This window comes from Aphis gossypii, chromosome 1 (genome assembly GCF_020184175.1).
Source record: "Aphis gossypii isolate Hap1 chromosome 1, ASM2018417v2, whole genome shotgun sequence".
Lineage (NCBI taxonomy): Eukaryota > Metazoa > Arthropoda > Insecta > Hemiptera > Aphididae > Aphis > Aphis gossypii.
Window position 1 is genome coordinate 46601836 of NC_065530.1, and position 16788 is coordinate 46618623.

At 27.7% G+C, this 16788-nt stretch overlaps 1 protein-coding gene across 1 annotated transcript; it reads left to right on the forward strand.

The window, feature by feature from the left end:
- The first annotated feature begins 288 nt into the window (after window positions 1–288).
- Window positions 289–12958, forward strand: LOC114129690 (elongation of very long chain fatty acids protein AAEL008004-like). Its single transcript, XM_050211083.1, has 8 exons — window positions 289–684; window positions 6330–6409; window positions 6553–6743; window positions 10558–10638; window positions 11063–11119; window positions 11178–11283; window positions 11944–12080; window positions 12186–12958. Exons 2-8 carry the CDS (start codon window positions 6346–6348, stop codon window positions 12360–12362), a joined length of 813 nt encoding a protein of 270 aa, XP_050067040.1. The 5' UTR covers window positions 289–684; window positions 6330–6345; the 3' UTR covers window positions 12363–12958.
- Window positions 12959–16788: the final 3830 nt, after the last annotated feature.

Genomic DNA, 16788 nt, shown 5'->3' on the forward strand with positions numbered 1-16788 from the left:
TCGGACAAAGCGATTAGACAAAAAAGAAGTCAAGTGCGATGTAAAGGTCAATTATGAATTAGGTGTAGATATTGGTAGGTACATAGAGATTTATACTGCGTACTCGGGGAAAGGGTAAGTGAGAGATAGAGAAAGAAAGAAGGAGTCGATTTCGACTCATCCTAGTTCTGACCCTCAAAACAAATAATTACGCCAACAAGTCTATATAGGTACACATAATATACAGATACCTGAGTGGGGAAGTTAATGCGGATTACGCGAGTATAAAACCAGCGAGCGGACAGACATATGCCTCCTATGTTGCAATAACCATATATATTTATTTTACATTTTTTTTCACTTTCATTTCTGTCGAGAGTCCGCGAGCTCGAATCTTAAACCGAACCAGTCTGGCGCTGCAGGCTCGTCGTCGTACCTCTTTCATATTCGTCTACATTATATCTCATTATTTTTCATGTATTTTTACTGATGTTCTCATTTTTTAATCTGAAAAAGTGTTTAACTTCAAATTATGCTTGTGACGAAACGGTTTTTTATCGCAATTATTGTGAATGGTGACGAATCACAGTGGTTCACTTGATAGTTGATACGAACGTCGTCCATTTGTATCGCAATATTTCGGGATAGAGTGCGAAAAACCGTCAGGAGAGCTTCGATTTTAGTGACTTTATCAACGAAACTCAGGTATCTAAATTGTATTATTAATAATTAAAGTGTATTATATTATATAATCTATGAATTAAAATATTATCTGGCAATTATTGGATTAAATCAGTCTAATAATCATAAAATTAGGAAATCGTTTTTAATTTCGTTCTATATGATTTTTAAAATTCCTAGTATAACAATGTTAAATTGTTAAGAAAAATGTTTATGGTTGTAGATACCATAAATATTTTCAATTTTAGCATCGGAATCGTCACCATATTATTACAACTAATATAAACTAACCCTACTAAATAATCGTACAGATTACTGTATAATATTAATTCATAACATTTAATAATATTTTTTAGATGACTTTTATAAATAATATGAATTGAAGTATCAAAGTAGGTATCTTGTGTAGTTTTGTCACTAAATATGTATATAGATGTCGGTCTTTACGTAGGCGGCAGGCCCGTATAATCGAATACGAGTACGTATTATGAAGAAGATCGCTTTTCAGAAAATACAAAAGTTTGTAAAAGACCTTTACATATAATTGTACTTAATTTTTATTTCCATTTGGCTATATAATAATATAACAAGTTGATACTATCATAATGTAAGTGAATGTTGCGTTAAAAAGTACATAGCAAGTTATTAAAAATTACATAACCGCATATGTATTTTTATAGAAATCGCTACACTAGGTCAATATGCTTTAAACTAGTTTATGAACCACGTATTATTTAACTGCTTATGTCCGTATTAAATTCACCAAATATAATATATTGGATATATTTTATTATTTTACACTATACACGTCACAAGGGAAAAACAAAAACATTTATTTTACATAATAGCTATATTAATTTGACTACGGGTACATATTTTGATGTAATTATTCATGTAACAAATTATATAAACGATTAAAAGATTTATTTTCAATGGATATAAAAAGTTATGAATAAACTATAAAGGTATTCAACAGTAAAATGTTTAGAAACAATGTATATCTGTTGATATTGAAATTTTAATTCATAATTCATTCGAATAAACAAAATTAAATATTAATAAAATTATATAATATTATTAACATGGTTGATATTATATTATACTTTAAACATTTTTTATTTTAATGTTGACAAACAAAATATTATATGTATATATTTGTTTAGATAATTTTTATATTATTTAAATGTAATAAATCTATTCTATGGGCATTAACAGTGAAATCTATATTAACTGATAGCTATGAACACATTCGTAATAACGGTCAATTTCAAATAACCCGCCAAAAAATACATAAGTTATTATATAACTGTTACATTGATTACAAATATTACACGTTTAATCAGTAGTTATTAAAATATCTTTTATAGTGAACACTGAATATCATAAGCCGGTCCCAAATTAATAATTAAAGTACTTCCTATAAGACATTTTATACTAAAGTGGATATATTATATTATATCAATTTATAACAATATATTAAAAACCGTCAGAAGTGAGAAATAAAGATTTAATTTATCATTTATATTTCATAGATTTATATATTGATAACTGCACACTCTATACCAATGAATTTGTCTTAAATATTTTATGTTCGATAAATGTAAAGTTTCAGTTGAAAACAATAGCGGTATACTAAGCGTACAAACACATGATAGTATGTTAAACAATGAAAAAATAGACTTAATTAATATTAAGGATAAATAAAATCTAATTATATGAATAACTCAGCATAATATTTCTTATCTAATTGAGATAAATCGAAAAAATTTAAAAACCAATAATAATTATTTTATAACCGAAAGACTTATATAGGCTTATATATTATGTAGTTTAATAAAAATTTTGGATCTCTTTTCCTAAAATTGTTAAATGTATTTCACTATTACTTAGTAGACATTTTTAATTCTTCGTAATTAAAAATTGTCACGATAGTCAAATATTTTGAGGTTCGTTGTATCTAATTGATGAGCAAAACCCTATGCTGATGAAATAATATCACGTAAACTCTATATGATTCAGGCGTATTTGATACTTGGACAAGCTCGAGAGTGAAAGGATCGCAGGAAAGAGGTTGCTTACTTCGTATGCGCATTACGTATGTTTCCAACAATGTACAACGAAAATTTCAATTTTATAAGTACTAAATAGGACGAATATAATATATGTACTGGTATTACGAGGGCCTTGAATAATATCCTAAGACTTAAACAAAGGTTCTCCCGGTAAAAGTCCAATATTATTAAATTTTTATAGCCAATAAAATATACAAGGTCTTCGAACATTATTGTACATATTGGCAAATTCCTACAACTGATAATGGTCAGATGGTAAACAATAATTACTACAAAAGACGATGTTCATGTTCTCGTGATAAATATATATTAATATACAATATATTTGAATAAATAATAAATTACTATTACAATATTACTAGTATAATTTCAAAAACATTGTATAGCAGTAAAGCACACACATTTATTTTTTCTATTCTCTTATTGTTAAACTTAAAATAACGATTTAATAATTACTTATTTATAATATTATTAAATTACAGAACACATATGGTTAACTTACTTTCTAATTCTATATTAAGTAAATTTTACTATTATTCAATAAAAAGTAGTCAAATCTCATTGCATCGTTCATCGTTAATTAGTCAGTGAATACTATAATAACTCTTTATATAATTGGAAATTCAATTTAAGTTAATATGTGATTTATAATTTGTGTTTCATTAACAAATTCGATCGTTATGATTTTAGAAGCACATTATATTTTTCTGAGTGATCTTACATCATTTTTTCTAACCTAGCATTTAAAATAATTTATTTAGAAATAAATTTGAAGTTTTTAAATCATTATAAGTAATTGTAATCGTATGAATGAATGAGATCTTCGTTACAAAATATTGTCTTCAGTACATTATAAAAAAAACTATTTTATTTAAAAATATATATCACATATAATTATAAATATCATAAAATATATTTTTATTAAAAATCTAAGTAATTGATAACTTATAAATTCAGTGTATGTGTTGTACTATTGTCTCCGACTTACAATAGATTACTTAGCAAATCTTCATTCAGCCGTTCTAATTTTGTGTTGTTAAATTAAATATTAGAGTGAGTTGGCTTATTATCAAGTATAAAGATAAGAACATTATCTGTGCTCTATTGCAAGTTATAAGTATAATATAAAATATTAACATTTAATAAATTATGCTCATTATTCGTTTAAAAATCAAAAAGTAAAATATTATTAAGACGTATGAAAGAACGAAAATAATGTTATTTCCTTTAAGTCTAATAATTGATCAATTCACACTAATGTTTTAGCTAATAACAACAAATTGTACAGTGGTAAACGTAAAAGTCTATTTGTTTCGCGATAATAAAACGGAGTCAACACATGCGATTACGACATTTTCTTAAACAAAAATAAGTTGTTTCCAAATAGAATTTTTTTTCTACAATTATAGATTGTTATTCTTTTTAAATATGATTATAAATATTTTAGGGTACTCTACTTAAGTACTTAAGATTATTTTATTTCTTTAACTCAAATGGTATCGGTTGCCTAATTTGTGAAAGTATAATAATGCTATAGTCATTATATGTACCTATTGGGTTGCAAAAACGATTAAGCGTCCATACGGCTATTTTTATCAAATCCAAATCACATCATAATAATATATTATAATTCATGTTTTAGTATTACAAAGCAATAAACAAGCATTACAGCAAGTAGGATAACCTACTTGAAATGTTTAAAATAAATTTGTAAACAGTTAAAAGTATATATAATTTGTTTACTGAAACAACAAAAAAAAATTAAAAAATCTAAAACTCAATCCACAGTTGATTATTTTTTGATAGTCTAAACATTTATGGAACATTTTATGATTGTTTGAGACTTACTCTAGTCTCCACGGTTAGCATATTTCTGCTTTATGAAGTTCCATATTACGAAGAATAGAGAATTATAGTTTTTCATGTATTGATACGTGTCGGCTCGGCGGTATGTAGAAAACCATATTTTTTCAAAGCTATTTTGAATTTTCATTTTACTTAATAGAACATAGGTCGAATATCGCATAATATTGCTCATATTCGATAATATAGCTTTTACCATATAGTTTTACGTTTTGTTATTGCAAATAAATGCCTCAAAAGAGTAATATTATTATCGTATTTTCTAACAAACTTTCAATATGTTATAACTTATAAAAAATTTTAATATATTTTTTGTTTAAACTGTTCACTTCTTATGCAACTTATAAGTATGAATTTTTTTTTATTTACGAGGATTGTGATTTATTTGAACTTATAGGTCAACAATATACTTGTACAGTGTACATATTAATATCGTATTAGATATTGAATATCTTTAAAACGCATAAGAACTATATAATAATATAGTTTAATAGTTATGGAGAACAAATCTACCAATGGTTTACATAACCTACTATAATTATTATCGCTATGGTATTGATATTATAGGTACACATAATGTGTGTATAATCAACGAGCGAATATGTCTATAGTTTCACTATTCCTGCTGTTGTATTAATAAATTGACCATCAATAATGTAATTACGCGATCGATACGCGATACCTCGACCTACATGCTGACAGTATGAAATATTAATCATTACAATTTACAAATGTTATATTATTATTAGTGAATCCGTGATAATAATGTGATTTGTACGCGATCGCAGTGCACTACAGGACATCGGATAGTACCCATGTACCTACCTACTAAATATCGTCTTCGACTAGTGACCTTATATCACTTCTATCATTTCTGTAATGATAATATTGTGACCTTACTGCGGCGTTCAACACTGTTATTATTCCATTAATGGGGTTTGGATTTTTTTCAGCAATTTTTTTATTATTTTTGTTTTGTTTTGTGTACGTCGGTACGCTATATGTTTTCTGTTTTTTTCATTCGAGCTATAATATTATTTTGTCCTACTACAATTTTACATCAAACAAATTAAAAATTTGGCTAAATTGTTGTCATTGTATTTTAATGTGCACGATTACAATACTGTCTAGGGTAAATAAAACCATAGGCACGTCACTGGTTTTTACGTAGGATCTAATTATTGTATAATTATGTACAGTGCTCACCGTAACAGAATAAAACGCATAAGTTGTCAAAATGATAGCAATTTTATTTTATTTTGGATTTTTTTTCTAACTTATGTTTAACTTAAATTACGGTATAAGTATAAATATTTTAGAAGTTTTTATTGCTAAACTCATATTCTTAATAAACTGAACTTAATTTTTGAGTCTACAAAAATCATGATTCTATATGCTGTAGGTATTATGTAATATATATATATACATATTAGTCTCAGAATTATTTCCAGAGTAAGAAGTATGATAGACAATAGTATGTTCAAACGTAAATCAACATATATATTTCGAATTTAAAAAATCTGGTAAACAAATTTCAAACGTTCTTCCGTCAATGTTAATTTTAAACACCTGTGAGAACAATTGTGTTGGTACTTTTCACCACAGAACCGACCAAGACCTTGCAATAATTTCCTCGGTACGCCTTGAAACGACCCAGAGAAAATATCAGTTCCTCCATTGTAAAAAAAAAAAACAAAATGTTTATTATATAATCTGTTTTTTATTTTGTTTTAGATAACACGAATGAAACATGGCGTCGGTTCTGGTGAACATGGCCATCGACAGATACGTAAACCTTGTGGACTCCATAAGCGGTACTTTTTTTTTAATTTTTAATTTTGTTTTTGAAATAATATAATAATTATATTACACAAATGCTGTACAAGTAATCAAATTTTTCATCTCAATAATCATTTTTTCTTACAAAAAAAAAATTATTTTTTCATTTTTAATACAGACCCCCGAGTGAACGACTGGCCATTGATGGACAGCCCGTTCCCAACACTTATCATGGTCATCACATACTTATATATCGTCACATACCTGGGGCCTAAAGTAATGGCCAACCGAAAACCCTTCAAACTGAACAATATACTAGTGTGGTACAATGCTGGTCAAGTCATCTTCAGTCTCGTCATGCTGTGGGAGGTAGGATCTATTGCAAAAATTTAAATAATGATCACCGCGACTTTCAAACGTCATATCTCACAATATTTAAAATTCTGTTGTCAATCATATTAAACCGTTGCATAATAAAAACACGTTTTAACACCAAAGAACGAAAGTCAGTGAGGCGCGTGATAGAATGAAATATGCGTGGTTTGGAGTGTCAGTGGGTCAGACTCTTCTTCGGATGGGTATAATGATATTTCCATGGGTATAAAATATTAAATAATAATAATTTATTCAGTTATATAATACAAGCCAACTTATTCCGTATAGTTGAAATTTATCGGAATGTCTAAAAAAATAAACAATATGTATAATAATAATAATAATCAGCTAATACCTGTATTTATCGTACTGGTTGATGTGGCAAGCACAAATAGTTATTTCATCACAGTTATAGAGAACCGGAATTAATTACGTATAGTTCGTACTATTTTTTTAACGATTAAAAAAAAAACAAAATACACACTTCTTATAAATATTTGAACATTCCTTTGAAAGCTTATTATATTTACTAATTATTAATTATACCATAAGGAAGATGTAATCTGAGATAAAACTTTAAATAGACTCTGACTATTTTCTTTTCGTAGACAGTTATTTAAGTTTTTGAAGACATTTTTTCACTCGAGCGTAATAATATGATACGATGTAGATAACGAATGGTGACAAAAGGACGAACGGATGGTTGAGGAAGCTCTGTCGCGATTTCTACGCTTACGGGGAATTTGTAGACGTATCTGACCTTGACCCATTTCCATCCAGTTAGTTTTTTTATTTCTCGTCGTTTTACCAAAAACTAAACTTTGCCATTGGAATTTACAAAATCACACAACGTATAAATAACAAAAAAATGGATACAGCACTGACTCCACGTCGTCGTTTATTGTTCCTGGCTTTTCAGCCATTCAAAAGTTAATCACGCCGTGTTGCTATATTAAATAACACACACAAAACCTGAAAGCGATCAGATCCATGTCGTTTCGGCATACGTAGCACAACTCGTTATGCTTCAAGCGTATTTACCTGTTTTGTACGAGTGCGTATTATTATATTCAGTGGCGTTCACGATGTTGCCATAATATTATACAATTGTTACATTCAGTGGAGTTCCCGTAGAGTTTATTTATTGGATATTGATGACTCTATGCAGACGGTTGTCGGCGACCGAAGCGGGTACCAAAATATACATATATGATTCGAAAAATCAATACGTCCATCTCAGTCGAATTTTTAATTTTTACATTCAGTTATTTTCATGTAATATGTGCGCTGCATAATATTATTACAGTCAAATACGAAAAATCTCTTACTATACCGATGGAAGTACCTATTCACTAAATAGACGAAAGGATTGATAAGTGTACATTTTTCAACAATATACTCGTAATCATCGAATTCGAAATGTTTTTAACTCAAATTTTATACGGATTTTATTTTTAAGCCAACCATACCTATTTTGACAAATTTAAACGCATCCAATTTTTTATTATATTCTAATACTATACGTCTCGGTAAACACCGCCATCGCGCATTCGCGCGTATTATATTATTATTATTAAATATTATATACCAAACATATAGGCAACGAGAGTGTGTGCGTACACCTATCTACCGGGTTATGATGTAACACGCGGTCGAACAACAAACGCCCCTCTTTTCCGCAACCCGCACGCCCTGCTGCTGCCGTCCTTGTGATGCAATCTCCACGCCGACCCAACCCCGGCCCGGCTACAGCTCACGTTCCTTTTTCCTTCTTCGTCGTCTTCGCCAGATTCTTCTTCTGCCGCTGCTCACACTTTCACTCGAGCCGCAGCTTGACAGCGTCGGGTCACTTGCATCGAGGTCATGATCACGAGCCGGGTCCACGTGTTGTTCCGTCGTCGCGATCCTCGCGCCAACGGCCAACGGTCGGACTCGGACCGACCGCTTTTATATCTTTCGTACGCGCGAGAGCAAAGACTGTGTTAAGTACACGAACGACATAAATTTACCCGCCAAACGAGACGTTCTGTTGTCTGGTGTCATCGCCACTCCTTACCCACCAATGGGATTTTGGGGCCACGGACATCTTCCATAAAAAGTTGTATAAAATAAAAATTCTTGTGAGCGATTAATAATACGAATCATAAAACGTAGAATATATTATTATATTACCGTAGAGGATTGACAATAGAATATAGAATATAGACTATAGACTATAGAAGTATTTTTCTTTATTTTGATGGCTATTCGTCATCCTTATCATGAAACGAAGAGTGCGATCGCAATATTTTTTTTATATTTTTACTAAAACATTTTTTAACAACTTTTATATAATATTTTATGTAGGTACCTATTAGTTTTACTGTTGGCAAATTTAGAGACCACAATTATAGATAAAATAATTCTAATCGTATTATTTAATTTGTTTGTCTCGTTGAAGCAATTAGTGACTTAAGGATAAAGTTATAGATCGCTTATAGTACTTAGCCGTAATTATTATTTTTTTCCTGTTCGTCCTTGTTGATGCAGTAGATTATAGTCCGTTAGCCTGTATAATTGCACGGCCTTGTTAACAGATATGATGTATACAAAATCAGTGTCAAAAAAACCGTTACCGTTATTTTTAATGATAAATATTATCAATAAATATCAATTCATCTTTTAACTAGACAATAATTATTAAAAATCCAATAATGATTTGCTTTTTGATTGTACGTATTGTTCAATTGTTCGCATAAGTCATTTGAAATGTACAAATAATTAACTTAATAAACAAATTAAAAAAAAAATGATTAATGATAAAATTATACGTCGTATATATTATAAAATTAATACTAGTCTTAATAAAGGATAATTATTATTTTATTTATTTACATCTGGGTAATTAAGTTTAAACAACGTTTAAAAAGGATAATATCATTTTGAACTCCGAATTCTACAACTAACATTTTCTCGTAGACAAAAATATAATATATCCCAGCATATTTTCCAAAAATTTGTACAATACTTAAGAATTATACACAGGTACAAAATATGTCAAACGAACCATATGAACAATACGTAGTTAAAGTTAATTTAATAATATTATACAATATAATGTAACAATAATTTTTGTTTTATATAATAAGATCCCAATTAATTGTTTTGTGTAATAACAATATAATTTTATATCAGATTTTCATTTTAAAATGTTCATATGTAGGTCAGTCAAATTGTATAGTATAACATTTGCGCAACAATTTTGACGCTACGATGAGTTTTGAGGAATTTTGTAACCTTTGCAACCCACACACCGTATACACGGGGAAATGAAAACATAACCCTTCCATCGTTTATTCGATGGGCTCTGTACAGATACGTTTCATTAATCTACCTATGACAAACCGCAGTGACTGTACTTTGCCAGTGTTTAGCGTTACGAAACGTTAAAAATTGCCGAGAACCCATTAATTATAATAATAATGATGATAAAAAAAAAAAAAGAAATGAAATGAATAAAATAATTATTGTGCCACCCAGTCGACCACTGGAACGTACGTTGTGCACGCCCCAAGCTATCGTGTAAAATATATAATATTGTTAGTTACATAGGCGTATATAATGCTAGGTATACTATACATAGTGCCTTCGAGTTTTTGTCGAAAAATGCACGTATTATGAAATATGGATTTGAGAATAATAATTATTTCCGTATAGTTGAGAGATAGTATTATAGGCATTTGCAATATAGTATACAACTCGTCGTTAATAATGATAAAAAAAAAAACAAAAAAACAATAAAAAATAACATTCTAATATTATTTTTCAGCATCTGATGAGTGGATGGTTGTTGGACTACAGCTACAAATGTCAACCGGTCGACTATTCACACAATCCTACAGCACTGAGGGTATGTATTATAACAGTTTTGACGCGCGAAATTTAATAATTTATTATGGTATTGGAATGATGATGGCCAACGACTAACGAGTAATATTCTATTCAACATCGTGATAAATATTCGAAATCTTTTTAAGATTATTTTGTAACTATAATAAATAAATTAATCGTTTTAACTTTCATTATACTTTTCTGATACAAAATACATATTTTTTTTTATGGATAATCAAGTCAATATTTTACGATAGCAAAAAAAAACTAACGATTATATCGATATTTGGTGTTATACAGTTGCGGCCATCATCTCTCTTTACCAACTAGTAATTTGAATGTTTTATAAATGCTGAATTTCTATGAAATCTCATTGCGCGTATTGTGAAGTACTTTAGTATTTATATGTTTACTAAATATTTATGGACTCGGTTGTATTTCAGATGGCTAACTTGTGTTGGTGGTACTACATATCCAAATTAACAGAATTTGTTGACACGGTAAATTCAAAATTACCATTGCATGTTATGTAACACTCATACCCATGTATTATTTCAGGCATTTTTCGTATTGAGAAAAAAGGACAACCAAATCAGCTTACTCCATCTGTACCACCATTCGCTGACACCGATCGAAACATGGATTTGCGTCAAATTCATTGCCGGTAAATACATATTTTACTGCGTTTATTAAAAAAACGTTTGAAAGTCATCTGTGCGGTATCCAAAAAGTAATTCTAACCCAGTTCAAACCCACGAGCTGCAGGGCTAGGAAACTCGAAATATAATTCGTTTTAAATACCCTAAGGAATCGAGCTTAAGTGTAGGTTCCATATAATCGTCTACAACAAATATTCTAGTCACGGAATGATAGCACCACTGCTACCACAATACATACACATGAATATAATATGATGTATTTAATTAAATTATAAAATCTGAATTAGTTACATAAAGTACCTACGTCATTAGTGCGTGATGGTAATTAATTTTTATAATTAATTTATAGCATCGTCGTGCTTATGCAAGTTATTTAAAAAATATATTTTTTAATATTTTGTAAATGTTTTACACGCCATTTCGTAATAAAATAATAAATATATTTTTTTTAAAAACAACGGCGTAATATTGTTTTATGCCGTTTTTAATTTCGATGACCTATTTTATTTTTACTTTTTTTTTTTTTTATTGAACAAAATATAACATAATATCATACACGGATAATTAATTGATATATATTTTTAACCCAAGTGATAAATTCATATAACATTATGTAATCGAACAAGAAAGAGTATTTGATTAATGGTTTTTATTATATTATTTAGGTGGCCATGGAACGTTTTCAAACTTGGTGAATAACATGGTACACGTAATAATGTACTTTTACTATATGATGTCCGCAATGGGACCTCAATATCAAAAGTACCTCTGGTGGAAGAAGCATTTGACTACCATCCAATTGGTCTGTATTGATATTATGTCATAATAATTATTCATAGCAACAAAAACTAAATATAAACTTTTTTCTACGGTCATTAACTATAATATTGTCTTATGATTTCCACAGCTTCAATTCACATTAGTGTTTTTCCATTCGGCCCAAGTGCTATTTTTTGACTGCGGATATCCAAAATTAGTGGCCGCCCTCCTTTTGGTCCACTCGACCATTTTCTTCGTTCTCTTTTTCGACTTCTATCAACAGGCTTATAAAAAGAACAAGCTCCTCCAATTCAAATCACAATAAAAGTGCTGCGGAGCGTTACATGAAGTGACTAAAATCCAATAATACCAATACAAACAATTCAGTTATTACAAAATTAATTTTTAAGAAAATAATCGTTTTGTATCAACTGCATAAGCAGTTGTAACTCATGAATTATTTATGCACTGTGTGTCTAACCACAGCCCATTTGTATTATATATTTTTGTACTTGTAAATGTGACCTATTTAAGTTGTTCCCAAAAAGTTAGATATAAGTAAAAAATGTACGTTGGTTCGTTGGCCATTAACGACAATCAAATCTGTGCATTGATATTTTAAGTTTTTAATATAAATAATTATGATAATCAAAAACTAGTGATAATTGTTTTCAACTATAAATTGATGTATGCTCATTAAACTATAAATTAAGAGTTATCTTTCTTAGACACTATTATAACTATATTATAGAATATACAATATTATAAAATTATAAATTTACTATGTAATGCAAATGAATAGACATTATATTATAATTAGACATTTATAAATGATTAAATAAGACTTCATGTTTATACATTATTCAAATGACAATATTATTTTTAACAAATAAAAGATACACCTATAAAAGGTTTACTAGACGTCTGTAACGTTATTGTTTTAAGTAAAGACAAATTTTACTATTATATTTTATTTAAAAACAATATATCTGAAATCATTCGATTTCTGATCAAAATGTATTAACAATAATTAATAATTACTAATGATATGTAGGTAATCAAAACCAACCATTTAAGACTGTAGTGCACGTTTTTTTAATCTAAAAATGTTTATATAGACGTTTATTGCCCATTTAGATCATAAAAATATGATCGTTGTTTTAGTAAATATATGCAAAACATGATACTCTTATGTACCTACACGAAACACATATTATATTAAGGAGTATTAAACATGTAAGCAAATCGAAGTATCACACTACATGACGTTATCAAAGATGAAGTTGTTTATGTTAAGTAAATTAAAAATAGTAAATTATTATGATTAAAAATAATGAAATACGAAGGTACCTATTAAATTGAGTTTAATAGTGGTTGTTTATTTCAATACATTATGATAATGACCAAGCAATCCATTGCTAAACATTTGTATTGTCCCGAAACATTTTTTTTAGGAATGTTTTAACTTGTTATTCTTATTTTTAATTAAAGTCAACTTTCAAGTTATCAGGTATCAATATTATAATTGAAGGTAATTCCTAATATTATAAAAATTAATTTTGTATCAAGTATGTTTTATATATTTATTAGCTATATAGATAATATACTTTAGGCATAATATAATTAAATAGTAAAGGCATACTTACAATTAAATAGAGTTTAATTTGTATATACTATAAACAACTAATTACTAATAAGTAATGGTAAATATATAATTAATGCATGCTACGAATCAATATAAATAAAATCATTATTTTGTGATATATTATTATAAAAGTTAAAAAGATAATTAAAATATGTTGCTTTTGCCTATTTTTAAGTTTCGAAAAGTTCGCAGATTTACATATTCAAACTATGTATTACCAGTTATAGGTTATTAATTGGGCTCAAATATTTAAGTAGATACTTCTTTTTTATATATAAGTTAGAAATCTAATTTGTATACATAAATTCGTTTCAAGCCATTCTGATTCCAAATAAACCAATTTATTTTTGATTTTTCGGCTTACTTTATGCATAAATGCTTTTTTCAGTTATTTCATTTGTAGAATTTTTATATGTTTATTATGTTACTATAGCAATAATAAAAAAATGAATTAATAAGAAACGTAAAAACCCAGAATGCAGACTAAATGATTAAATTAGATTCTTATTGTTTTCGTTACCGGCTTGTTTATTAAATGCATAAATTATTGATCTACATTATAGCCGGTAATACCTATATAGTCAGTATGCCTACAACATCGATATCGATCATTCCAAAACTTAAGATTTAGTGTTGTAATTTTAAATCTCTTGTGTCAAGTATGCACCGATCAATTCAGTGGATATAGAGAATAGTTTTTTTTTATGTATAAAAGTTTTCCGTCGGACAACATATAGAGACAGTTTTAGTATTGAAAACTTAGAGAAATACATGGTAATTTATTCTTTTTTAATTTAAATTCAATTTTCAAAATTTTTTATTCGTTTCCATAACCAGTTCGTGTTAAATATACATAAGATATATGTATCATGAATTAAATCGTGTTATGTTTAATATTACATTTGTAGTAATTATAGAATTGAGTCTATAATCAACCTTTTTTTATTGCCTGCTATTTTCAGACCATGTTTATTACAAAAGAAAAAAATTGATAACTAAGATTAAATTTGCAAAAATGTACAAAAAAAAAAAAAAAAAAAATGGGAAACGAATAGATTATAATTTATAATATAAGTACCACCATTCGCTGACGGTGAGTTGATTCAGAGACCTACCATATTATGTATTAGTTGATTTCTGGCTATTAAGAGGTATGTACAAGTTGGTTTCCCTATTGTTGGTGAACTAAATAATATTATATTATTATTATAAAATATTCAGCCTATCAGCGTAACCCAAAAGACACCACAAGGGGGTTAGCTGACAAGTCTCTCAACAATGTTCTTCTTTTTTATATTTTGAAAATTATTCAATTTTTATTTAATAATTATTTATTGTATTATATTATAATTTAGTAGATAGGTAAAAATTTAAAACACATTGTTTTTAAAAACTGATATTTGAGAATAAGATTACCAGTATACTTAATAATCACTTATCTTAACAAATTTGTTTTTCTAGGTTTTTTTGGATTTTCTACTCCCCTTGTTCCTGCATTTAATATTTAATATAATAATTTTCCGACTGCATAAACTGAATAATATTTGATAAAACATCTGTTATTTTTGTTACTATAATAATATACAACAATAGGGAATCAATTCATACATAAGTACAGTATCAATAAAATTCAACGGTATCGATGTAGTTAAACTAGTACCCAAGAATCAACTCATACGCCGCTCCTTCATTTATATTAAAAAAGTGTATAGAACTTCGATCAATATTTTTAATTTATTTGACCAAAGACAACTATCTACTTGTAGATTTTCTGATATTTTACGGTAACCTGTGTTTTTTATTGTTACCTATTACAACAATATATAAATTAAATAAGTTTCAATTCTTTTTTTCCTGTGATCCGTGTGCAATGAACTAAAAAATATAGGGTTCAAAATTAATATTATTTTAAAATCAAAGAATTTTCTAAGTGTTTTTTTTTTTTGAAATTTCAATTAAAAAAAAATTGAAAATGTAATATAAGGTTTCTTATAAGTTTTTTTTATTGCAGTTAAAAAAAAAATCAAAAAGTTTTTGTCACAATTACTATTTATAATCGTTTAAAGTTCAAAATTGTACGATATAAGTATATCAAAATCTTGAATACTCGCAAGTAATTTTGTAGTCGAAAATTCATGAAATGTTTAGTATTAATAAAGATAAAAATTCAATAGAAAGTTTTTCATAAGTTTTTCTTCAAAAACTACAAGGAAAACTCGAGAGTCATTATAGGAAAAAATGTTATGTAAGCGTCTGAATTTCAATTTTTACGAAATCGTGTAATGATAACAATTTATCTTCAAACGATTTTAAATATTTGTTATATTCAAAAATTATAAGTCGTAGATACTTGAAACTTTCACCAGTTGTTAAGATTCCCATTTTCTTCACATAATTTAATTTTCAAAATATTTCGTTTATTTTAGAAGTATTTATACGCATTTGAAATATTCGTTTTTTTTTTTATAAGTGCCGATAAAAAATGTTCAGCTTTTTCAAAATATATGAAAATTCTTCATGAGTTAGTCTTATAGTGATTTAAAAATTATAAAAAAACATAGGCACAATTTTTTTTTATTAGCGTTAGAACTTCAAATATTGACAAAATTCGTCAAAATTATGAATATTTGTAAATTATTTTGTGTGGTTATAAATGTATATAAATAATTTTTTATGTATAGCTAAGATATGAAAATTTAATACGAGATTTTTTATAAGATTAGCTTACAATAATTATAAAAGAACTTGAATTTTGGTCAATTAAAAATCATCTCCATTCAGAATCGTTTTTCGTATACAATGATAACTATCATTGCATTCAAATTGAACACATAAATTATAGTTACTTACTCTATGTTCGATGTCCACTCGATCCATACTGTACAGTAGAGCGTTATCCACTTGATCACCCTTTTTTAAATTAAAATGTTTGATGTGTTTTTTAAATCAGTAACTGACAAAATGCATAGTGTAATCCGGCACTAATATCGTGTCCAGAATTTATTATTTTTTTTTTATATGCATACATTTTCTTCATAAAACAATATTAACGTTTTTGAACATGCATATTTGCGTATTTTTATTTCTTTTAATCTTTTTTTTTTTT

Excerpts from the sequence above, each read along its gene's own strand:
- LOC114129690 (XM_050211083.1), top strand. The coding sequence starts at position 6,346 with ATGGCGTCGGTTCTGGTGAACATGGCCATCGACAGATACGTAAACCTT. Across the intron at positions 6,744-10,557 it reads GTCTCGTCATGCTGTGGGAG|CATCTGATGAGTGGATGGTT; the intron begins GTAGGATCTATT and ends ATTATTTTTCAG. Across the intron at positions 11,120-11,177 it reads TAACAGAATTTGTTGACACG|GCATTTTTCGTATTGAGAAA; the intron begins GTAAATTCAAAA and ends GTATTATTTCAG.